The following is a 25,531-nucleotide window of genomic DNA, read 5'->3' as shown; positions in this document are numbered from 1 at the left end:
GCTCTTCTAGATAAATCCCTAAAGTCCTTGCCAGGCCTGTGGAAACCTCCCAGGTTTCCAGAGTGAGATCCTGGGTCGTTAGGGTTTAATAGGCAGTTGTTAGGCTGCCCCCTCGTTCTCCCCACCCCCACCCCAGAAGGCCCCAGCTTAAGTTTAAAAAGTCAAATTGCTTTGGGCAATTCAATCAAGCTCGGCTACTTCAAACTTGCCGAATTATAAATAGTGCCAATTATTTATGTTCTATATTAAACTCCACTGTGTTTCTTTGAGGTATTAAAATGTAAATTATGCAACAGAGATAAATGGATGGAATTTTTTTCCACATGGGTAAAGAAAGCTGCAGGTCCTAATTATAGTGAGATATCAGTGGAGGTGGACAAAGCCAGAGTCTGAGAAAATGGGTCAGGCAGTTGGACACCTCAGTGGCATGGTAGAGTAAAAACTGCTGCCACTGTGAAAGCCAGACACTCTTTTTTGGGGAATGGTGGGTACCGGGGATTGAACTCAGGGGCACTCTCCCACTGAGCCACATCCCCAGCCCTATTTTGTATTTTTTATCTAGAGACAGGGTCTCACTGAGTTGCTTAGTGTCTCCCTGTTGCTGAGGCTGGCCCTAAACTCACAATCCTCTAGTCTCAGCCTCCTGAGCTGCTGGGATTACAGGCATGCACCATTGTGCCTGGCTACAAAAACCAGACACTCTTTAAGCAGGAAGAAGCAAGATCAAACGTATGCTTGATAACTTTTTGTTTTAATGAAAGTACACATTTAATGTAACAAGTATATGGCTACTCGTATCTTCCAGAGAACACATTCCCTCTGACTGTCACACCCCACACCCTATCCCTGAAGGCTCAGCAGGACAGGAGGGTAGATTCAGCTGCCATGTATCTAGTGGTCACCTTCTGTGATCCCCAGGCTGATGCTCTCATCCATGATACACTTCCATGGACAAACTCAAGGCTTTGATTGCATTTAGAACTGAGAATGAGTAAGGGAGATCACAGTTTAAATTTTAAACAAACAAATGTAAAATCTACAAACCTTAGTTTATTACTGAGTACAACTATTCATTGTAAGGCCCCTCACACCTGGTTGCTACAGTGGTACATCATGAAATCAAGATTAAACCAGTGCCCTTTATCCTCCAACTATTTTTATGAAAATGCTGGGTCAACACTTCTCTGTGTTTGTCCCTAGCCTTATTCCCTTGTCAGAATTCTAGGGAGGACCTTAAGGATGAGGAAGAAGAGAACAAAGGCCTTAGGCTTGGGGCCCAGACCCAACTGAAGGTGCATCCACATCAGACCTTGTAGGCCAGTGTGACAGGAAGACAGTTCCAATGTAGTTCATTTTGAGGTGTCTTGAACAAGGCCATGTGGAGTTATATGAGTGCCCCACACTGGCCAGTAATCTGGTGCCTCTCATAAAAGGGATGTCATGTACTTATTTGTTCATGCTTATTCAGAAGAGGAGGGGGACGATGTTTGGAGCTGGGAGCAGGATATGGAATGGTGGCTGGCTTTCCCTTTGTCCAGGACAGTAACTGTCAGCACTAATGTTCTGAACTCTTATCAAATAAAAGCCCATGCACACTTAAAAATGGCTAAGATGGTAAATTACATGCTGTGTGCTTTTTACCCAATTAAAAGGTGGGCTCTGTAGTTAAAGAGACCCACAGTCCTTAGCTGTTATCATTCCATATGATCCCTGTGCTCCCCAGTGGGAACGCCACCAGCCTTCCCCAGCTGCTCAGGTGGGAATTTACCTCAGGTCCTGGGAAAGTCTTCAGCCAACAACTATCTGCCCTGTCCAATTCCAGAACTGGGTGTCTTCTATTAGAGGAACCATTGCTTGATCCAACCTGATCTCAAAATTTAAACACTTTTGGAAAGAGTGTCATGAAGTTAAGACTTTCCCAAGGAGATGGTGAGACTGGGGTGGGAGAAATGGAAAGAGACAGGAGAAATGGAGAGTGAGGAAGAGAACAAAGGAAGAAGGGGCAACAGATGCCAGGGTCAACACTGGGGGGACAGCAGCCTTCTGAAGACCATAAACCTGGATATGAACATATTTGAGTGTAAAGGGAACAGGAAGTCTGTGATATGAACTAGTAAAATCTGTCTGTACAGTTTAGCTGCTGTCCCCTTCAGCAAGACCAACATTATAGTTTGGATCTGGACTGTGCCTCAAAGCTCCTGTATTGAAGGCTTGGTCCCCAATGCAGCAATGTGAAAGAAGCAGGGCTTTGGGGAGGTGATTAGATCATGAGGGCTCTGTTCTAATCAAGGAATTAATCCACTGATGAGTTTATAATTGAATGGCTTAATGGGAGTGGGAAACTTGTAGGAGGAAGGACCTACTTGGAGGAAGTGGGTGACTGGGGACAAGCCCTTGAAGGGTGGATCTTGCCTCTACCCCCATCCTTGCTTTGTGCCTCTCTTGGGAAGAGCAGCTTTCCTGGACCACACCCTTCAACCATGATGTTCTGCCTCGCCTCAGACCCAAAGCAATGGAGTTAGCCCACCACGGACCCTCTGAAACCATGAGCCAAAATAAGTCTTTTCTCCTCTAAGTTGTTGTTCCTCAGGTATTTTGTCACAGGGATAAAAAGCTAACACAAACAGAAACTTTCCAAAATGAAGCCCAAGGCCAAAGTCAGGTCACCAGGTAGTGTGCATCAATTGACTTGTGACCCCCCCAAAAAAAGTTTTGCCCCTTTTTTCATCAGCTCAATGTTTTCACAAGTCCCAACTTATTTACCTACCAAAGAAGCTGTGAGTTACTTCACTCATACATTTAACTCAAAAGAAAGAAAAGGCCTAGAGATGACACTTAAAAATAGAGTTATCCCAAACGTAGCAAAGTGGCATCTTATAAGAGAATTCCTACATGTCTTTCTAAGTCTTTGTAACAATGCAAAATTGCATTTCTCGCTAGAAAGGCATGACCGAAAATGTTTCCCAGAAATCCCATTGGTGGTCTGGTTCAGATGCAGAGGTCATGATTTCTCTGAAGGGGAGAAAAAAAAACCACAAAACTGCCACAGGGAAATTATGAAGTGCCTTTATGTCATTTTCCTAGACCTCATCTACTCTGGGTCTCCTGACTCTGCCTCTCTTTTGTGTCTTTTTCTTCAAATGCCTATAATTCTGTCAAGTAATGCAAAGCCATTTTTCTCCCCACCAAAATCAAACCAGGTCTCCAACAATTTGAATGTCTTATTTAATTTATGTAACCAGAAAATTTTATAGTAGAGAGTGATATGGTTTGAATTTGAGGTGTCTCTTGAAAGTTCATGTGTGGGACAATGCAGGAATGCTCAGAGGTGAAATGACTAGATTATGTAACCGAATCAGTGGATTAATACATTTGATGGACTAGTAATTTGAAAGGACTACTGTACAGGGGGATAACTATGGGCAGGTGGGTGTGGCTGGAGGAAGGAGGTCATTGAGGGGCATGCCTTTGTGGGTTTTTTGAGCAGCTTTCCTCCACCATACCCTTTCACCACGATATTCTGCCTCGCCTCAGGCCCACAGTGACAGTCAGCTAATCCATGGACTGAACCTCTGAAACTGTAAGCCAAAATAAACTTTTCCTCCTCTAAAGTGTTCTTGCCAGGTATTTTAGTTACAACAATAAAAAGCTGAATGTCACATCTAGTTCTCCCTTAGGTGTGAGGGATGTGTTCCAAGACATTCTGTGGATGCCCCAAACTGCAAATAGTACCAAACCCTGTATATACTATAATAAAGTTTAATTTACAAATTGGACACTGTAAGAGATCAACAATGATAATAAAATAGAACAACTATAACTTTATAACTAATAAAATTTATTTAAAACTATAATAACCTTCTATTTCTAGAATTTTCCACATAATATTTTTGGACTCAAGTTGATCATGGGTAACTAAAAAAGCAGAAAACGAAACCATAGATAAAGGGGGAACAACTATTACCTCCAAATCAATTTCATTCTGTCTCCTTTTGTCCATGGTATCTTGGTATTTTAACAAATTGGAACCCTTGTTTTCTTCTTTCCCAAACTTGATCCAAAACCCCACACTGAGCAGATGGTGAAGAGGTGCCTACCTTGCCCAGGCCTGGAGTGTCCTTCACCTTGTTGACAGCCCTCAGCAGACAGGGTGGGGCTGGGGGAGGGGAGGTCTGCAGAATCCCACTGAAGCTGGTGGCAAAGAGAGGTGTCTCAGCAACAGAAGAAGTAGAAGGTCGATGTTTCTTCTTTTTGGAAGACAGATTTAACTTCTGAGCAGCTCTGCAGGGGAAAATGCAGAAAAGGAACAATTAGGGAAAATTAATTGTACATTCTGATATGCTAGGGCTACTTTTTTTTTCTCTTAAAGATCCCCTTTAATCATTCCTTCTCTCTCCATCTTCACCATCCTTTGAGTAGGGAGGCTTTCATTCAACATGGTAAACTTAATGAGCTACCCAATCATTTATACTGCTAGGGAAAAAAAAGTCATAAAATTGCCTGGTTCTGCAATCACAATTTACAAAGAATTGTTTGTTAACTACCAACACTTAGCTTAAGTATGAATAAAGCTGGTCATCTTTGGGAATTAACAGCATCTATTAAGTTAATCATTCCATAACTTCTCTGGCATAAACTCACACGTGAGGGACCTTATGAGCTCATTCAAAAATTCTAACACCTTATAAAACCCAAACCAGTCTAATGAAGAACCATGCAGTGACCAGTTGGGGCATGACCTGTATGTGGCTATGGAAGAAAAACACAATGTAATAGGGAAGGTATAAATCAAACTGGTTTTAGAAACAACACTGAATCAGAATATTGACTCCAGCCAGCGGGGGTGGGTGTGAAGATTCAGGGCTGCTCCTATGATCACAGGCTTTTGTACAGAGTGGTCTTTAAATACAAAAAACTGATGGGCAAGTACAAAAATGAGGGGGGCCAAAGCAACAAGGGGACATAGAGGGTGCAGACAGGTCCAAGTGTGAGGGGAGGTTGCTGGCGTCATTAATAGCATTGGCTGTTCACATAACATCTACCATCCTGCAAGGGCCCTGTAACATGATGATCCTACCACAGGAAAGAGGAAACTGAGGCAAAGGGTGTTGTGAGTGACAGACAATTCACAGATTCTCCTATACTCATTTCTGGATTAATTCTTGGTGTTTTCACATCATGCATGTATTGTAAGAATTCCAATTTCCTTATCAAATGCTATTAGACATTGGAGCAGCTGCTTAAAACAAAAGGACCACCATACTTCATTCTACAGATCCAAAGCTCACAATCTATCCAGTGTTCTTACCAATTACATAACAGGACAGAAGAGAAGCAGGACAGGAAAGACAAAAATCAGCATTGTTTTTACCTTCCCCCTCAAGAGGTCCATCTTAATGATTTGGAATAGTGGATTTTAATTTTGTATCAGTGACTATCCTGCTCAGGGGATTGACAAATCTCCTGAGGTATAAAATTGCCACTTGCACAAAGAGAGCACGTGGTTTTACCATTTCAAAACTTAATGTGCCTTTAGTGTAAAACTGAAAATCTATTTCTAACAAGAATGAAATAGAGAGGGATGGGTCACAGAAAGAATAACGCATTTTGATGGAAAGATATTTCAAAGTCCCAATACTTAGGGAACTCAGAAGTCACTCATTGTAGGATGATGTGAAAAAAGGGCACTGGAAGGACATTTCCACAATGCTTCTTTTTCCAATCAGTGAAAAAAAATACTAGGAATTTTTTTTTATGATTTTATTGCCACTCTTCCTGATGGTTTCCTTCTAAAATTAAAAGTGAAATGGATTCATTCAATGACTGGTCTGGAGCTTCTCTTGGCAGGTACCATTCATCTTTGAGATTCTCTCCCTAAATGAAGAGTGACTCCTCCCGAGGTGCATGTCAGTCAGTGGCAGGAGGCATCATGTCTCTACTTTCTGACACCCTTGCCTCTGCGATCCCTGGCTGCTTTCAAGTCAGGCTGCCAAGTTCTCTGGGAGTTAGCAAGAAGGGGAACATCAGGCTCCGCTAGTAACTGGAGGCAGTGTTTATCCACTAACATGTAGGATTCTTTTGTACAGTGTAAATAAGGATGGGGCAGCCATCCTTATTTGAATGAATTAATTCTTATTCATTATGTTAATCCCCTGAGCATGATAGTCATGATACAACAGTAATTCTTATTCATACTTAAGCTAAGTGTTGGTTGGTGTGATTCCTACTCTCTCACCCCCTGGGGTTCCCAGGCCAAATAGCAAGATAGGGAGGAAGGGGTCACACTGAAAGCCAACTTAGAAGACTGATGGCTTCCCCCCACACCACCATCTCTGCCACTTATGCCCATGTACAGGTGGGAAGAGGAGGAAAGCAAGCCTCCTTACAGTGAAAGTAGACACAGGGCAGCACCACTCCAAGATGTTCCTCCTACAATGTCACACTCTCACTCTGTACTAGATCATTCCCAACGGCATAAAATATATTGTCATTTCTCCTATTTTAAAAATCAAACACAAACCCTTTACTTAGTTCTCCAATTCTTCCCCTTCCATTCTTTGTAAGTTTATTTTGATCAGCTGTATGTCACACTCCCCACCTCCTTCCCAAACAGCTCTGGTCTAGGTTACCAGTGACCACAAAATTGGAAAATGTCCCGGTTTGCAGCCCCCATCATGACCTGTCAGAGCACTGAGATGTCTTTCTTCTTTCTTTCTCCTCTGTGCTTTCTTCTCTAGGCTTCCAGGACACATTTCTGTCCAGTTTCCTCTGCTGGTCCCTTCTCTTCTGCTCAATTTTTCCATGAGGAATTATAGGGCTCAGTCCTTGGTCCCCTTCATTTCTGTACACAGTCCCTTGGTGTTTGCTTCCAGAATCACAATTTAAATCACATCCTTATGTGGATGACTTCACAAGTTTTATTTCCAGCTTAGATCTCTCTCTGGTCTAAGTTTGACTTTCTGAATCTGGTTTACTTCCCCTTAGCATGATGTTCTTTAGTTCCATTCATTTACCAGCAAATTATATGATTTCATTCTTCTTTATGGCTGAGTATATATATACTACATTTATCCATTCATCTATTGAGGGACACTGAGGCTGGTTCCATGCACTGCTATAAACATTAGTATGTGGGTATCACTATAGTAGGCTGATTTTAGTTCTTTGGGATAAATACCAAATTGGTATAGCTAGGCCTTATGATAGGTCCATTCCTATTCTTTTTGAAGGATATTCATACTACTTTCCAAAGTGAGTGTACTAATTTGCAATCCTACCAACAATGTTTGAGAATACCTGCCCCCCCATATTTACCAGCATTTATTGTAATTAGTATCCTGGATGATTGCCATTCTAACTGTAGTGAAATGAATTCTCAGTGTAGTTTTGATTTGCATTTCCTTGACTCTAAAGATAGTCAACGTTTTTTCATATATATATTAACTATTCGCATTTCTTCTTTAGAGAAATGTCCACTAAGTTCATTTGCCCATTTATTGATTGGGTTTTCTTTCTTTGTTTCTTTCTCTCTCTCTTTTTTTTTTTTTTTGGTGTTAAATTTTTTTAGTTCCGGATATGAATCTCATCAGAAGTAGAGCTGGCAAAGATTTTCTCCCATTCTGTAGGATCTCTCTTCACACTCTTGGCTCTTTCAATGTGCAAGAGCTTTTAAATTTGATGCCATCTCACTTATTGATTCTTGGTTTTATTTCTCAAGCTTTCTCTGACTTTATTAACAAAGTCAGAGTCTGCACCTATAAGTTGGAGTGTTGGCTCTCTGTTTTCTTGTAGCAGTTATAGTGTTTCTGGTTTATCTTTGACCTATTTTGAGTTGATTTTTTTGTACAGGGTGAGAGACTGGATTATAGTTTCATTTTTCTACATATGAATATCCAATGTTCCTAGCACCATTTGTTTAAAAGGTTGGTTTTTTTTCACCAGCATATATATATATATATTGCATCTTCTTCAAGGATCAAATGACTGTATCTACATAGGTTTGCCTGTGTCTTCTACTATTCCATTGGTCTTCATGTCTGTTTTAATCCCAATACCATGCTCATTTTGTTACTATAGCTCTGTAGTATCATTTGAGATCCAGTGTCATGATATCTCTAGCATCATTCTTCTTGATCAGGAGTGCTCTGGCTATTCTGGGTCTTTTATTATTCTGTGTGAGTTTTAGGACATTTTTTTCCTAGCTCTGTGAAGAATGTCACTAGTATTTTGATGGTGATCCCAGTGAATCTGTAGATTGCTTTTGGTAGTATGGTCATCTTGACAATATTAATTTTGCCTATCCAAGGAGATGGGAAGTCTTTTCATATTCTAAGGTCTTTTTCAATTTCATTCTTCTCTATTCTATAATTTTCATTGCAGAGGTCTTCCAACTCTTTCCACTATTTTTTGACTCTTCTTTTTCTCGCATCACAATCTAACCCATCCAGAAATTCTGTTGACTCTAACTTCAAATAGATCTGTGACCCAAACCCCACTCATTGTCACCTCCTTGGTCTGAGCTGCCAACCTCTCTTGCTGGATTTGCTGTAAGTTTCATAGCTTGTTCCCTTCTTCTGTGTCCCCTATCACACATCTATTTCCCACACAATAGTAAAAGTTATTCTTTCAAAACTTGTCTGCTCAGGAAGGCACAGAGACAAACCCACATAAATACAGTTATCTCATACTAGACAAAAGTGTCATAAACATATGTTGGAGGAAAGATAGCCTCTTCAACAAACAGTGCTGGGAAAACTAAAAATCCATATGTAGCAAAATAAAATTAGACCCCTATCTCTCACCCTGTACAAAACTCAACTCAAAGTGGATCAAGGACCTTGGCATTAGACCAGAGACCCTGAGCCTACTAGAAGAAAAAGTAGCCCCAACTCTCCATCAAGTCAGCTTAGAAACCAACTTCTTAATAAGACTCCTAAAGCACAAGAAGCAAAACCAAGAATCAATAAATGGGACTGTATCAAACTAAAAAGCTTCACAGCAAAGGAAACAATCAAGAATGTGAATAGAGAGCCTACCAAATGGGAGAAAATCTTTGCCATGTGCAAGTATTAATTTCTAGGATATATAAAGAATTTAAAAAAACATAACACCCAACAAACAAACAAAAAACAAATCACCAAATCTATAAATGGGCAAAGGAACTGAACAGACACTTCATGAAAGAAGAAATATGATTGGTCAACAAATGTATGAAAAAATGTTCAACATCTCTAACAATTAGAGAAATGCAAATGAAAACTACATTGAGATTTCATCTCACTCCAGTCAGAAGGGTAAATATCAAGACTATAAGTAACAATAAATATTGGCAAGAATGTGGGAGAAAAGGTACATTACTGGTGAGACTGCAAATTGGTGCAATCACTCTGGAAAACATTATGCAGATTCTCAGAAAACTTGGAATGGAACCACCATTTGACCCAGTTATCCCACTCCTTGGCATATACCCAAAGGACTTAAAATCAGCAGCCACTTCAGTGTTTGTAGCCCCTCAACTCACAATAGCTAAGCTATGAAAACAACTTGGTACCCTTCAACAGATGAGTGGATAAAGTCAATGTGGCATATATGAACAATAGAATATTACTCAGCACAAAGAAAATGAAATTATGGCATTTGCTGGTAAATGGATGGAACTGGAAACTATCAAGCTAAGTGAAATAAGCCAATCCCAAAAAACTGATCTGCATATTTTGATATGTCAAAATACATTCTATTGTCATGTATAACTAAAAAGAACAAACAAAAAATTAAGAACAAAACAAAACAAAAACTTGTCTACTCAAGGCCCTCCTTTTGATTCCCCAATTCACTCAGAGTAAAATCTAAAGTACTTACAATGGCTTTCCATGAGCTGTACTCTCTCCCCCACATCTCTCAGACCACTTTTCCTACTATTCTTTGATTAGAAGGAAAAAATCAAAATTAGCAAGCCAGGCTTATCAGCCTGTAAATACTCCTAATACATTTCCACCTCAGGGCCTTTCCACAAGCTCTTTCCTCAACCTGGAATACTCTGCCCAGATAGATACAGGCATATGGGTCACTCTCTCCCTCCTTTAAATATTTTCTCAATGAACTACCCTGACAATCATGGTAGATCATATTTTCCAAAGATGGCTACACCAATACATTCTCCCATATGCTCTTCTTATAACATGATAGTGATGCTCCATCATTAAGTCTATGTTCCTTCTCCTTGAATCTGAGTGGAAGTTTGAAATTGCTTTGGGCAGCACAATATGCTGGAAGTGATGCTGTATGACTTCCAACATTAGGTTATGAAGAGTGATACAACTTCTCTCTAACAGTGGCACTCCCTTCCCCATCTCTTACCCTTAGGACAATCACCATTGGAGCCCAACTTCCAGGAAACCCAGATCACATAAAGAGGGTCATGAGAAAAAAAAAAACAACTGAGGACCCAGACAATAATCTGCGTCAACTGGCAGTAAATGAACCATTAGCCGGACATCATGAAGCAGAGATAAATCACACCCATTATGTTTTGTCTGAGTTTCTGACTCCCAGAAACCATGAGAGATAATAAATAAGCATTGTTACTTTAAGCCACCACAGTAAATGAATCGTCTACTCCCCAACTCCTAATTTCCCCTACTTCAGTCATTCCCAACCATGATATTCATCTTTTACCTTAGCAGTTTATTTAGTGAGTTATTGTTTATTATCTGCTTCCCCTCTAGAAAGTAAATTCCAACAGGGCAGACAGCTCAAAAATATGTATCAAATGAATGAATGAAGACTACAGCTACTGGTGGGTATTTAGAGTAGAGAGTAGAAAACTGGAAAAAGAGGAAAGAAAAGAGTCATTTTTTAAAAGATGTCTTTAAAGAAATGAATAAATGACTCATGGGAGGAAATATTTTTTCAAGCAAGGATGCCAAATATTTTCATAGGCTAGTTTTTGAATCTCTGAAAACTGATAAGGAAGATAACATTACCCCCGTTTAACAAAGAAATGAGGCTTAATGAGGTTAAATCCAGAGACCATTCAGCATCTGACCTGAGTTTGAACAGACAGCTTCTTCAGATTTTAAGTAGGTAAAATTAGACAAGTTACTGAAATTTTGATTACATTTATAAAGGACTTAGCACAGTGGCTGGTAATAGCATGAAATAATGCTATCATTATCATCATTGTTATTCTTTATCATCATTACAACTATTATTATTATTACCATTCGTTTCTGTACAGTTAGAGACAGCAAACATAATACCTACTTTTATAAACTTGTTTCAGAAAAATAAATAAGACAGTGCCACAACGAGTTTATTACAAGGTCTGGGGATGTAGCTCAGTAGTGAAGCACTTGCTTAAGATGCATGAGGCCCTGGATTCAATTCCAGTATCACACAATAATAAAAATTAAAACAAGAATTGAATATACTAATAAATGATACTTTGAAGCAATATAATAATAAGTAGTGGAGCTAGAGTCAATGTAGGCATTTGTGTGCTACACTGAATCATATTGTCTTTAGAGATTAGATTTATATCACAAAACCTACAGTAGGTATAACATAAAGACATCATGGCTTTATATACAAGGCATTTTTCTAAAAATTGGAGTAACCATTAGTGATAGCTCAGTTTCATGAAAGGGAGCATTTTGCCACTAGAATTTTCCAATTAATGGGCAGAAAACCATGTACAGGGACTATCAGAGAGAAAAATGCACACAGTGGCAAAACTGGATAATTTCCAACATCTCTTCCAGGGTGGAGATTTTGAACGTAATGATTCCCGGAACCTCTATGCCATTTAGGGAAGCCTAAGTTGGACTCAATGCAGAAAAATGGGAATGAAGGAAATTATTTTGAGAATACATTTAACATTATTTTCTTCTCAAAGTGTGCATATAAAATAAATACTCTAGGAGAATTTCAAAAATTTGAAATGAATAGAAATCATGTTTCATAGTCATAGATTCTATAATAGCATGTTTAAAATTTTGACATCCATATCACCAGTTGTTTGATCTCTGTTTTACATATTCCAATTTCTTGGAGGTCAGCTGCTTCAGTTCTTTTAATATAGCACTTCAATGACATGCAGATAGGAGAAGGTTAAAGTTTAGAAATTGCTCATGTGTAATTATGTTATTCAGAGACATAAAGGAGAGTCAGTCATGAAAGAATTGAAAAAATAGACATTTTGGCTAGGAGTATATTTTGTGTAATTCACCTCTCTTATTTCAAGTTCTTTTCTTCATAGGAGGAAAAACAGAACAATGTTTTATAAGATTTCAAATAACAAAAAGAAAGAAAAAAATTACTTAAAAGCTATTATAAGCAATATTTACTTGTCTTATTCTTATAAGAGATAGTGCCTCATATTTCCTGGAGCTATTCATCCCAGCTAAATATCCATTAGTTTCATTTAATTCTCTGTGCCTTATTTCAAGGAAAAAGATAGTCTCTATCAGGGTGAAATTAATATATACTGAACACCTATAAAGAAAGAGGCGCCATACTAAGATGCATTTTCTATCAGGCTGTGAGAAGAGTAATGGTGTATATTTGGGAAGACTTTAAGCCTAGTGAGTGCAATTCCTCCCTCTGGGTTCTAATCCTTTGTCTTCATGTCCTTTCTCATCTCACACAAATGAGTCACATAACTCTCTTACCACCTCAATATGGTGCTATCTGAATCAGGTAAGAATTGCCAAGACCTTCCCACACGGGATGGTCAGTTGTTCTCATTGGCCAGGTGTATCCAGATCTCAAGAAAAAAAAAATCATGAGTATCAATACTTCTCTGGTGAATTTAATTGGTTTAAATAGAAGAAAAATTCTTAGATCTCACTTGTACAGATTAGAGAGAAAATTTAAGAGGATCTTACTTTTTTTCTTTTGCTTTTGTGTGACAGACTATTTGCCAAACTATGACCCTGGATTTTCAAGAATTGAGGGGTGTTTAAATGGAAAACCCCTCCTCTCTTGTGTATCTCATAAGAATTAGCATCCAGGGATTTCTAAAATATTGACCTAACAATCTTTTAAGAACTACTAAAATTCATGAAGAAAATAACTATTTTAGGAGATTGGGCAGGAAAATCAGCATCACAGTAACTTTTAAGGACCTCCTGCTTTTTAAAAATTTGACATTCAAGGGTCAGATATTTCATCTTGTTTGAAGGGGTGTTCAAGTGTGGGATGCCCAGAAAGGTGAAAGGTTTGTAAAAATTAAGAGGTCATTCAAGTTCTACTAAGCTCAGCACAAGTGACTGATGGGTGAGAGATCAACTAAAAAACTGCAAGACCCTCACAACAGCTGCACCTGCTGCACAGAAAGGGCCTTGAGCCAGGAGGGGGATGGCAGCAGCAGAACTTCCACCATCAGCATGTGAAGGCTGATTCAAGTCACAATTTAATGTGAAAATGGCTAGTGCTGCCATGGCTTTAGTGCCATTATAAAAATATTTCAATGCTCTGAGGATTAAGACTATCTGATAATGAGCAATGACATGACAGATCACAGCACCTCCTAGGAAATCCATGGGATCAATGACACAGGGGGAGAAGATAATAAAACAGATTATAAATGGAGAGAATAGACAGTAAGACCCCATGGTCTGAGGCAGACCTCCTGGGAAACAGTTAATGATATCCATCTACATCTTACAAACACCAGTGTTGCTTCATTTTGCAGTAACATCTATTTAAAGTATTCTGGCACCACCATGAAATCTGTTAGTCGTTTTGGAACCATCTCAAATTAGGAGTAAGAGTGTCCCCCTGTCAATTTCTTATTTTCTAACTGACTGTCAGGAAGAGTCTTTCCATGTCTCTGGAGTCTAAAAAAGCATATGGGTCTTAGAGTTGTTCTGATTTTTATGTAAATGATGTAGTTCATTAGTGCAAGAAGATAATTCATGTCATGACTTCAAATAAAATATTTACTACTTGGAGGCAAAACATAGCTGACCATGACACTCAAACAAAACTGCATTAAAACACTATACAGCTAGATACTGTTCTAATTTGTAAGTGGATTGATTTTTGCAAGTGAATATACAGTGTTAACCCATGGTGATAGTCACTGTGAACTTATTCTCCTCTTAAACATTTACCTATGCTTTAAGGACTTATACAAATTGTTTCCATTTAACTACTTCAACCTTCATAGATAATCATTCTGCCCACTAAGTAGTTGATCTTGAGACAATATCTTATGTTTTGAGACTTAATGAGATGTTGCTTTCTAGAATGATCTTTTGCTTGCCTTGGTTCCATTACTGCACTGTTAACTGATAGAGGGTCAACACCATGTGTTTACTTTCTTCTACCACCACCACCCCCCAGACCTGACTGACAGCTTTGTGTCTCACTGAAGGAATACTGTGTACTCACTTGACTTCTTGATTCAAACTTTGGAGTTATACCAACATACACAAAGTCCCAAGGTGAAGTAATCTGGAGTTCTAGATAATGCTTAGACCTTGAAATGTTCTATTTTTTCTGAAACATTTTCTACACATCATTATGTCCATCCTTTACCTGACACTATAAGGCAAGCATAGAAGGTATTTGTACTGCAAATTACAGATTTTTTTAAAAATTGATTTTACCCATAGTCACAGGATGAAAGGTTCTCATACCTGGGACCAGTATTTATGTTTTCTGCCTTCTGGACCCAGGATCTTTCCATTCCATATGTTATTATGCACTTTGATAAATGAAAGCAGTTATTTTATTTGGACAAAATAAAACCAAATGATAATCATTTGTCTAATAATGAAGAGGAAAAAAGCAGTTACATATTTTTGTATGTAATTCAAATCAAATCATATATAAGCATTTACCAATTACTGATCTAGTTGCTTAGCAACATACCTTCATATTACAGGGGGAAAATGTCTCAGCTGAGTGAGTTAGGTCAGGGCCAGAATTAGGATGAGAAAGGCAAATTATATGAAAATGGCTTCTCCATTTCTACAACCTGGAGTGTGTCCTTGCATAATAATAGCAATAGCAGCTACCCCAGGACCACACACATCATGATACCATCTACTCCACCTCATGCTTCTTCCTCTACTAATGTGAAAAGAATGTTGCAAGCTGCTTAGAATGCATCTCTGTGGTGCTCCAGGGAACTTAATTAATAAATCAGTACTTGTTGAATGACAATCATCCACAAAAGAACTATGGCACTGTAAATATCACCAGAACTGTCTTATAGTCACTCAGCAGCTGCTCTGTATTAGTGTCTACTCCTAAACTGCACAGATGAGAAGAATCCACACTACAAAATGTTATTGATAACTTGATATTGGCTCCGGAGCAGCAGAAATAAAGAGCTGGGAGAAGCCTAAAGACACACAGCAGGTAAACCCACTCCACAGCTGAGGAGCTTTACCATCCATGTCAACGGAAAGCTTCCCCTGGACTGTGTTACTGTGTAGCACATCATTCACTCATGCCTGGAGGAACACTAAGGGTAAAAGGTATTTTTTGAAAACGACACTGCTTGTGGCTCTTGCTAATCCATTTATGTCTGCATTTTTTTCCATGGTCAGAATTATAGATAAATGAAAATGGGACCAAAGGCAAAATAGTGGAACCAAAATAAGAGTCCATTTCTAAACTAATTTTTGGAATGAAACGAATTCAAGGTAAAACAAACAAAACAAAACCACTCTGCTTAAAGCTAGGTACGTATGAAAGTGTTTGCTGAGCCAAACTCCTTTACGTCAAAATAGTGTGTTCATATGCCCAAATAAAGCAGAAAGTGTTTTCAGAATGAGCCATTGGCATGGAAATTTCAACAGAAGCACAAAGTGAGAGTTTGTTATTTGGGTTTTAGACTTGGATTTTAGAAATACCAAACAAATACTCCGTTGGTGGCAAAGTCTGTACTTTGCAAGGGTATCTGTCTCAGAAGCTCTAAGAGGCCTCCTCTCTCTGTTTCTGACAAGTGCATGAGGGATTCTGTCTGTCTGATGCTGTGACACTCAGGGCTCAGGCTGCTGCAATGCATGTTGGGATTCAGAGCATTTTAAGATTGACTCTCCCTTTCCAGGGGTTAACCTCCACCCCCAGCCTATGGTACAGTCACTGCTGTGTTCAGTACTCTGCTGTCCCCCAATCTTGGCTCACCTCTGCCTGTGTGGCAGCAGGATACCAGACACTGTGGCTGACCTCCACAGCTCCCTTTAATATTTCATATCATTAGGACTGTGACAGAGCTACTTTACTAATGGCCAAGATGCCATCTGCAGGGGCTGGGTTTTCAAACCAGAGAAAGTTGGGAACTTGTGCTCTAATGAAATTGATCTCATCCAGAACTTGACAAATTAGTGCCACATACAATGGGCAGCTTAAGAACATGTTGACTTTCTTTTAGTAATTGTCCATTTCTATATGTCCAGCAAGCCCAGCAGGCCAGACCCGAATACCACTATGAAAGCAAGTTCAAGATTACAACTAAGAGGAAAACACTCATTAAAACCAGGAAAGTTCTGCTTCTAGGACCGAAAGACCTCATGAAGGTGTCAATTTCTTTGGGTCTCCACAATTTTTCATATTTTTAAGAGACGGCACCTCGCTTTTTCAAGGACATTGGAAGACAGAATAAACCAAAGCTGATTTACAAGTTCAAGTGGAATAGAAAAGTGTAAAGGAACCGTGTGAGGTGGCACATGCCTGTAATCCCAGCAGCTCAGAACTCTGAGGAAGGAGGATCATGAGTTCAAAGCCAGCCTCGCAAAAATCGAGGTACTAAACAATTTAGTGAGACCCCCTCTCTAAATAAAATACAAAATATGGCTGGGGATGTGGCTCAGTGACTGAGAGTCCCTGAGTTTAATCCTCAGAACCCGCCATCCCCAAAAAAAGTGTAAAGGAAGATATTAGCAATTTATAAATGCCTTTGATGCCATGTGACAAATACTTTGAATTGTGACTGTAGCTTTTAGCTGCTTTTTTTTTTGGGGGGGGGGTAGGTCCTGGGCATTAAGCCGGGGGCACTTAACCACTGAGCCACAGCCTTGGCCCTTTTATGTACTTCATATTGAGTCAGAGTCTTGCTAAATCGCCTAGGGCCTTGCTAAATTGCTGAAGCTGGCTTTGAACTTGTGATCCTCCTGCCTCAGTCTCCAGAGTCACTGGGATTATAGGTGTGCACCACTGTGCCGGCTACCTGCTTTTTTCTTCTCTCTCTCTCTCTCTTTTTAGCTCCACATTATTATTTATTTCCATTCAGACCTACAAAGCCCCACTTCCTTTCCTCCATGCTGTTCTAGAAGGGTAGGCTCCAAACCTTCCAGTACACACTCATAAGAACTTTATCTGGGAGGAAAAGAATGTAAAGAACATGATAGTGTAAGGACATTTTGTTTTAGGTATTTGACTATAAATGCCTTGGACAATGACAGGTAAGGAGTCCCTAGATGAGAAAGCCAAGGGAGACAGAATCAATCACCCAGTTCTTCATTTGTTTGCATCTGACCTCTAGCCAGTGACCACACAGCTGCTCAAGCCAGTGGCCATGCAGCTGGATTACTGATGACCCACCACACTTGTGCCCCACTTCTACCCACTTTTGTTCCTGTTACTTACCTGTACCAAGCTCTGGGTCTTAGTTTTCCCAGATTCCTTCCTAGCTTCCTCATATTAGGGTCCTGATCTGCATCCTGGCATCTGCTTACCTGCTTGATTTCTACTTGCAAACCTCAGCTCTAGCCTCAGTTGATCTCCCTTTCTCATCTATTTGCACATAGATGCTTATGTGCTTTTTCCGGTGCTATCTGACCTTCTAGTTATCAGTCCTTTCTGCCTAGATGTTTCCTGTTCACAGATCTTTATGTTCCTGACCTTGAGATAGATAGGAATTTGGGGATAAAGAAAAAGAAAAATACACTGAGTCTCAAAAGAGAAGTGCCAAGGAGCTGTTGGAATGCAGGAGATGCCCACAAATCTTTGAAATGCAAAACAAGTAACTCCTGAGCCCCTAGCCCCATCTTTGCCTGAGAAAAGTAACAGGATACTAGATCAATATGCAGGCACTAGAAAAACTGGCTCAAAATTGTGTAACTGCCCTGACTCCTCAAGTCTAACCCCTAGCTACGGTAACCCTATAAATATTAACGCCCCAGACCAAAAGGTTGCTGCCTCTCTCTCTGGAGATGTTATGCATTCTCATTTGAATGTACTCCTTATTTACCCCAAAAAGCATCTCCCCCTTAATATAGCCTGCATTCTCTCTTGAATGTGTATCTGCTTTGCTAAATAAATCCGTTTGTGCTTCTGACTGCTATGTGCTGAAAATTCTTTTCCATCAGGTATGACAAGGACCCTGCTTGTCCTGAGTGAAGGTCCCCCTCCTTTGATTACAGCCTGATCTAACCAGCCTCAAGCCTCCTTAGTACCAGGAAAACTGGGTAATTTCTTAGCCCCACCTGAATCATACCTGTGCAAATTGGGCTCAATACATAAATAGAAAGAATTGTAAACACCAGATCCAAGTAAATGGGTAAAAAGTAAGTTTAAAAATCCGTCCCAAAGCCAGACAAAAATGATTTTCATTAAGTGACTTTAACACTCTCTTTCCTAAACATGAATAATGGAGAACTGGCTAGGCTTATTGAGCGGAATTGGTGAGACCATCTACAACACAGTTATTTCTGTTGCCTATAAATATAGACAGAGAAAAAGATAATCATAGGCTAATTAAAGCCCATTCCTTGGAAAATGCCAGTGCCTGATTTTTCTGCTGAGAAACAATTGTCCATAAAATATGCATATATATCTTCTACAGTACAAAGAACTCTCCAACTAAAATTAAGATTCCTTCAAGTAATAAACATATTGCAGATAATTTGATTTCAAGAATCTAATGAATCTTATGTTCTTTTCATTACATCCTGCTGCCCTTTAGATGCTATATCCACATGGTCTCTAGTTAAATCATTTATACATGTGCTAATGTAATGTTAAAAAAAGAAGATGCTCAAGATCTCCCATAAACAGATCGTCCATTTCAAAGCCAAGGGGAAACAGTAATTCCCATGGAGTTTGTCTTAATATTTGTCTTCCTCCCCTGTTGGGTAGAAAAATATCTTTGAAAAGTGTAAGTAACTGCATAAGCAGTTGTGTTGCTCATTTTAAATGTCTTTATTCTAAAAGAAACAGCGGTTTATTCTCACTCTTACAAGATTTTGATCATGTGAAATTAAAAACTGACATGAAATTACACACTTCAGATATAATTTGTTGCCTGAAACAGCAAATTGCTATCAAGGTGTGATAGCTAGGAATGGGCAGCATTTGCAGAGAAAGTAAAGCCTTTAATCCATAAATCTTTGCTCAGTACCTGTAGCTCTTTCAGAGAAAAACTAATTAATTGTCAATGCTGGGTGACATGCTCTGTGGTTTGGGGGCTTCTTGGTTAATTAAATTTGAATATAACAGTTTCATTTGCTAAAGGAAGTCATTTCTTTTTTTCCCCTTTAATACCAACATTTTTATTTAACAAATTATTGTCTGAAGTTGGAATCTGAAGAAATCATTAACTTATTTCAAAGAAAAACAATTTGCATGGGATCCTTACATTGCAATATTAAGTACCAGATACAGAAGTGGGTCAGGAACCGTGCCCCGGACTCTGCTGCAAGGCTGGACTGCCCCAGATTTCTGGTGATATTTAGACTACTGGAACCTTAGCAGCCCCAGTAGAGGCTAAGAGGTAGAAATTTATACCGCCCCCCACTCTATCTAAAGTTGCCTGGGATGAAGTTTATACATTGGCTGAAAACCATAGAAAAATCACAATGTGCATAAAGTTCAGACATCACAGTCTAGCTAGAGCAGAGGAAAGGTGACAGCTTTTGTTTTTAATAAGGGACAAAGATCATCTCCATGGAGAAGACAGCAGAGATAAGAGATTATTTTTGACCAAAATAAGTTGTAAGAAAGAATCTCTAGTGATCATGACCAAACCAGCCTATAGAGGAAATTCCTTTATCAACTTTGCCTCAAAACTGCTAATGAAGACTTAAAATTTGCTTCTCATTGTACATACTTGGCTGATTATTCCTATGGGGGCAGGACAGTTAGGTGATAAAGAGCATGGGAAGACAACAGAAAGGAGGTGTGGAGTGCACTTCTCCACTGACAGGATGCAAATTGAGAACTAAGACTACTTATTCTCTCTGTTGGAAGCTGTGCTGCAGCACGGTGTGCATGTGTGATGCGTGCATGGGGAGTGTTATGGTTTAGATCTGAAGTATCCCCAAAAGGCTCCTGGGGAGACAATGTGAAACAGTTTAGAGGGGAAATGACTGGGTTATGAGAGTGTTAACCTAATCGGTGCATTAATCTCCTGGCAGGGATTAACTGGGTGGTAACTATAGGCAGGTAGGGTATAACTGGAGGAGGTGGGTCACTGGGGGCATGCCCTTGGGGTTTGTATTTTGTCCCTTGTGAGCACAGTTCTCTCCACTTCCTGATTACCACTGCTGAGCAGCTTTCCTCTTCCACTCTCTTCTGCCATGATGTTCTGTCTCACCTCAGGCCTATAGCAATGGAGTCAGCCATCTACGGACTGATACCTCTAAAACCATGGCGCCAAATAAATATTTTCTCCTCTAATTACAGCAAGGAAAAAGCTGACTGAAACGGGGAGAGGGTAGGAAGAATAACTAAGAATTTAAAAATAAGAAGAGCCAGGCAGAGTGGTGCATATCTGTAATCCCAGTGGCTGGGGAGGCTAAGGCAGGAGGATCTCAAGTTCAAAACAAGCCTCAGCTACTTATGGAGGCCCTGTCTCAAAATAAAAAACATAAAAGGGCTGGGGATGTGGCTCAGTGATTAAGCACCTCTCAGTTCAATCCCTGGTACCCCCCAAAAAAAGAATAAAAATAAGAAGATAAGCCAGGTACAGGTACACACAGCTTGTCATCTCAGACTGTGGAGGCTGAGGCAGGAAGATTGAAAGTTCCAGACCAGCTTTAGCAACTTAGCTCCTTAAGAACTTAGTGAGAACTTTAATTTTGGTCTCAAAATCAGAAAAAAAAGAAAAGAAGGGGAAGGGGAAGGGGAAGGGGAAGGGGAAGGGGAAGGGGAAGGGGAAGGGGAAGGGGAAGGGGAAGGGGAAGGAGAAGGAGAAGGAGAAGAAGAAGAAGAAGAAGAAGAAGAAGAAGAAGAAGAAGAAGAAGAAGAAGAAGAAGAAGAAGAAGAAGAAGAGGAAATTTAGCTCAATAGTAAAGCTCTCCTGGGTTCAATCCCCAGTACATAATCAATTAATTAATTAATTAATTAAAATAAAAGGTAAGTCAGTGGACTCCTTTCTTGGACTTCATTGTTTTTAGTTAGAATTTTTATGATGCTTTTCCTAGTTCCTTTTTTTGTCTTATAAAGGGATTATTTAAAAAATATTTTTGAAAAGAATTACCAAATAATTAAATACTGCTTTTAAGAAATCACTTTGAAGAAAATTACAGGAAATAGAGAAATTTATCAAAATAAAATGAAAATTTATTTTCAATTCAATTTCCTATTTAACTCAGTAACAAAACCTAGGCCATGTTAAACTGCATATTTAATGTTTACTTTAGAAACACATTATTTGTAGGTAGGTGAAGTTTATAATATATAAGATTAATTATTTTATTTTGTGGATTCTGTTAGTTATTGGAATCCTAAACTAAATGTACCTTTCACCCCCACCATTTTTTTTTGCAGAATTCAGAGCATAATTATACTATTTTAAGTAGTCATATGGATTTAAAGTACTATCTCAACTTTACTATCATGTTAATCATAACTATAATTGTCTAACACTGAATGCTTGGCTAAGAAGAAAAATTGCCAGGTCTGATTATTTTTAATACTTATTTTTCAGTTTTAGGTGGACACAATATTTTATTTTTATATGGTGCCAAGAATCGAACCCAGTGCCTCACACATGCTGGGCAAGCGCACTACCACTTGAGCCACATCCCCAGCCCACCAGGTCTAATATTATTATGAGGAAAATCACATTGATGCTCTGATACAGTTCCTAGAAACAGATTATATAAAAGGAAAAAAAAAACCTGTTCTCAAAATCAGGATGCCAACAGCTGTGTCTGGTAATAAATTGACTTGCAATTGGACAGAATGTAATTCATGTTATGTAATCAATCAATCAATCATCTTCTTGTGTGGATTCCCACATTTACACTACACATATGCTCCTACAGATTGCCTGTAATTTCAGTTTTTATAAATTGAATCTTACTTAACCTTGATTTCTATTAAAAATTCAGAGATATCTTTATGAATGACATTCAATTGATAATGGTTATACTTAAATATCTGAACTTTCCTTGTACTCTGTAAAACAAACCACTAATAATTAACAAATGCAAAAAACCATACAATGCTGTATTCAAAAATACACTGAAATGACTCCTAATGTATGACTGATTACCAAGAAATGGTTAAGAATTTACATAAAGGTTTCTTCTCTTTTTATGCTAGACTTTGCACAGAAAGAATCCACTTATTTTCAAAATAGATCATCCTGGCACAGATTTCATATTTAGTATTTTGAAAGATGGAACAAGTCGTCAACAGTGTTAAATACCACTGAGAAACTTAAAAGACAAAGAATCCTAAATGTCCATTGGATTAGAATTAATGAATTCATTATTGATCTCAAATAAAATCAGAAGAGAGCTGGAGCATGTTTCATGGCCTAAGAAGTCAATGGGGAATGAGGAAGTCAAGGGTCTAGACCATTCTTTTGAGCAATTAAAGTCTGAAAGAAAAGAAAAATGTGAAACGTTAAAATTTGATGCCTTTACCTAAATGCCTTGTACTGAATAATGATCACATGGTATGGCTTTGTTTTTTAGAGGTTAATAACAGCAACCATAAAACCATTTCTATATCTTATAAAAATTAAAAACAATATCTTTCATCTTATTCATCCATTTATTCATGCTATTTCATAGAGAATGATTAAGTATCTCCTATTTATATGAGGCTCTGAACTTTATGGAAACTAAGGAAAATGGAGGTTTATAGATTGATGTCCCATTACCCAGTATTCCCTCCCTATGTAAGGATTCATTCATTCATTCATTAAATCAATCAATCAATCCTCCAAGAAAGACTGGGCACCTCCTGACATATCATGCATTACTTTATTAGGTGAGATTAATACAAAGTAAGCCTAATGTTAAAAAAATTGTTTTTTTGGAGTCAGGTAGGCTTGGTTAAAATCCTGGCTCAGCCACTTTGTAGAAGAATAAGAGCTATCTTATTCTGTGTGAGGGAAAGGGCAGAAGGTGTGGCAAAGCAGCCCTCAGAAGACTTGTACCACGTAAGAGCTCAATGAAAGATTTGTCCCCTTTCTCTTTTATTTCTTTCTGCTCCATTTATCTTAGTGTCCATAGATTTACAGCCTACTTAATGTCTGAGTACAATAACCAACTTCACTGGATATTATTAGATTGTTTATATTCAATATAATATATATGGGTTATATATTTTATATGTGTTATATATACACACATTTTATACACACACGCCCACCGACACACACACATTTTATAATTCTTGTATGTATATTCTTCTAACTAGTCACTAATACGTATTTGAAGATCTAAGGTACCTTTGTAAATTGCTTAAAATCAATTGGGGAAACTGGTAAAAAATCCTCAAGCGAAAGTTACATGAAACTGTTCTATTTACTGGTTTCTTAGGTGGGTTTTCTTTTTCCTTGCATTTTTTTCAAGGTTGCTGAGATGAGCTCATGTCCAGTGTAATGTTAGTAGTCAATTCTTGAACTTCTTTCAGTATTAGTCCACTTAAGTAGGTCAAAATTAGATGTTGTTCTTTCAATGTTAGTCCACTTAAGTGGGTCAAAATTAGATGTTGCTAGGGTCTGAATTTTGTATCTCCCTCAAATTCATATGTTGAAATCCTAGTCCTCAAGATAATGGTATTTGGAAATGGGACCTTTGAGGAACTGATTGGATCATGAGAGCAGAGCCCTCATCAAGAAGGTTACTGCCTTCTATGAGGCCAAGGGAACCATTTGCCCCTTCTGCCAAGTGAGGATGCAGCAAGAAGTGCCATCTATGAAGCAGAGAGCCCTCCCCAGACCCTGAGTCTGCTGGTGCCTTGATCTTCAATTCCTGTCTCTGGAGCTTTAAGAAACAAATTTATGTTTTCTAAGTTACTCAGCACATGTTATTTTTGTTAGAGCAACCCAAATGGACTAAGAAAGATGTTTTCTATGATTCTAGATTGTTTACAAACACTCTGTTTAACTCAATCTAGACTAGAAAATTGCTCAAGGGCACTTTCACACTTAGGATTTCAATTGAGCTCATAAAATGAATAAAAGGTGGGTGGAGAAAAGGTTTATGTAAATTAATATTTGAGATGCAATATATGCTTTAGCAAAAATTTATTTAGTATTATATTATTTTAGTATTTCAGGGTTCCCTCAAGAGAGGTACAAAATTACCTAGGTTTAAATCTTTCTGCCACTCACAGCTCTGTGACCTTCTCTCTCTCACACACACACACACACACACACACACACACACACACACTATCTTAGAACAGTTCCTGGCTCATAGTAGGCATCCAGCAAATGCTTGCTACCATTATTGCTATAATAAAATAATTTAGAAAGCAATATCCTAAATATTTTTTAAGATTCTTTCCCACATCTTTTTAAAATATGGATCCTAATGAGTTAGGTGAAAGAGACCTTTGCTTTAAGCCCTGCTGCACGGAGTCAACCTTGAACACTCCCATTAGGGTCTGTCAATATTGTGATTCACTCTATGATATTGACTCTGATCTGGGTTTAGGGTCCTGAACATCTTGAATCTGAGTTTTGGTTGTACTATTGACTTGAAAGGTCTCATATATCATTAAGAAAGGTCAAAAAAGGGAACTTCTTAATTTGAACCAATAAATTGGGGTCTTCTTCAGCTTTAAATCACATGTCAGGAAATCTCTGTCAGTGCAGTTGTTTTGCCCTGAAAACCACCAGGTGAAACTAGATTCTTATGTCAACCAGATGTCTGGCACCTTTGTGTGCTGGAGGCAATTAGCTACTTAGTAGTTGCTCCTCTGACAGTTTGTCTTCATTCTAGAATGACCAGGGACTGGACAACAGATTGTCAACTTCACTGCCTCACCAAGACAGTGTAGACAGTGTGTTGGGGCACTTTTAGAGCAGGTGTGCAAAATCGATATGTAGGCAAAAACAGAATACAAAAATCCTGAGTTGAGCACCTACCCTCTAGCCCACAGTTTAAATGGAGTATGGACAGTAACACTTTCCATAATGCACTAGAAGGAGATACATTGCCTGTTCTGGTGACAAAGACTGAAAGCCCCTGTATCTCTCACACCAGTCATATGGTCCCTCATCAATTAGAAGAATGGGCCAGAAGTGGAACTCACCATACTGCTTCTCACAACAGGCAATAATTACTTGCATCTTCCTCATAAAACTGAAAACTCTATAAAGTCAGGAGCC

At 38.7% G+C, this 25,531-nt stretch overlaps 1 protein-coding gene across 1 annotated transcript in view; it reads right to left on the bottom strand.

The window, feature by feature from the left end:
• Positions 1-25,531, bottom strand: part of Kif26b (kinesin family member 26B) — a 326,670-nt gene that overhangs the window by 147,282 nt on the left and 153,857 nt on the right. Inside the window, exon 4 of the mRNA XM_071619670.1 lies at positions 4,098-4,281. Coding sequence (XP_071475771.1) covers positions 4,098-4,281 — 184 coding nt within the window. The remainder of the gene's footprint in view (positions 1-4,097; positions 4,282-25,531) is intronic.

The sequence above is a fragment of the Marmota flaviventris genome, chromosome 12 (genome assembly GCF_047511675.1).
Source record: "Marmota flaviventris isolate mMarFla1 chromosome 12, mMarFla1.hap1, whole genome shotgun sequence".
Lineage (NCBI taxonomy): Eukaryota > Metazoa > Chordata > Mammalia > Rodentia > Sciuridae > Marmota > Marmota flaviventris.
Note: the sequence above shows the minus strand (reverse complement) of the source record. Positions and strands in the feature narration are given on the sequence as shown.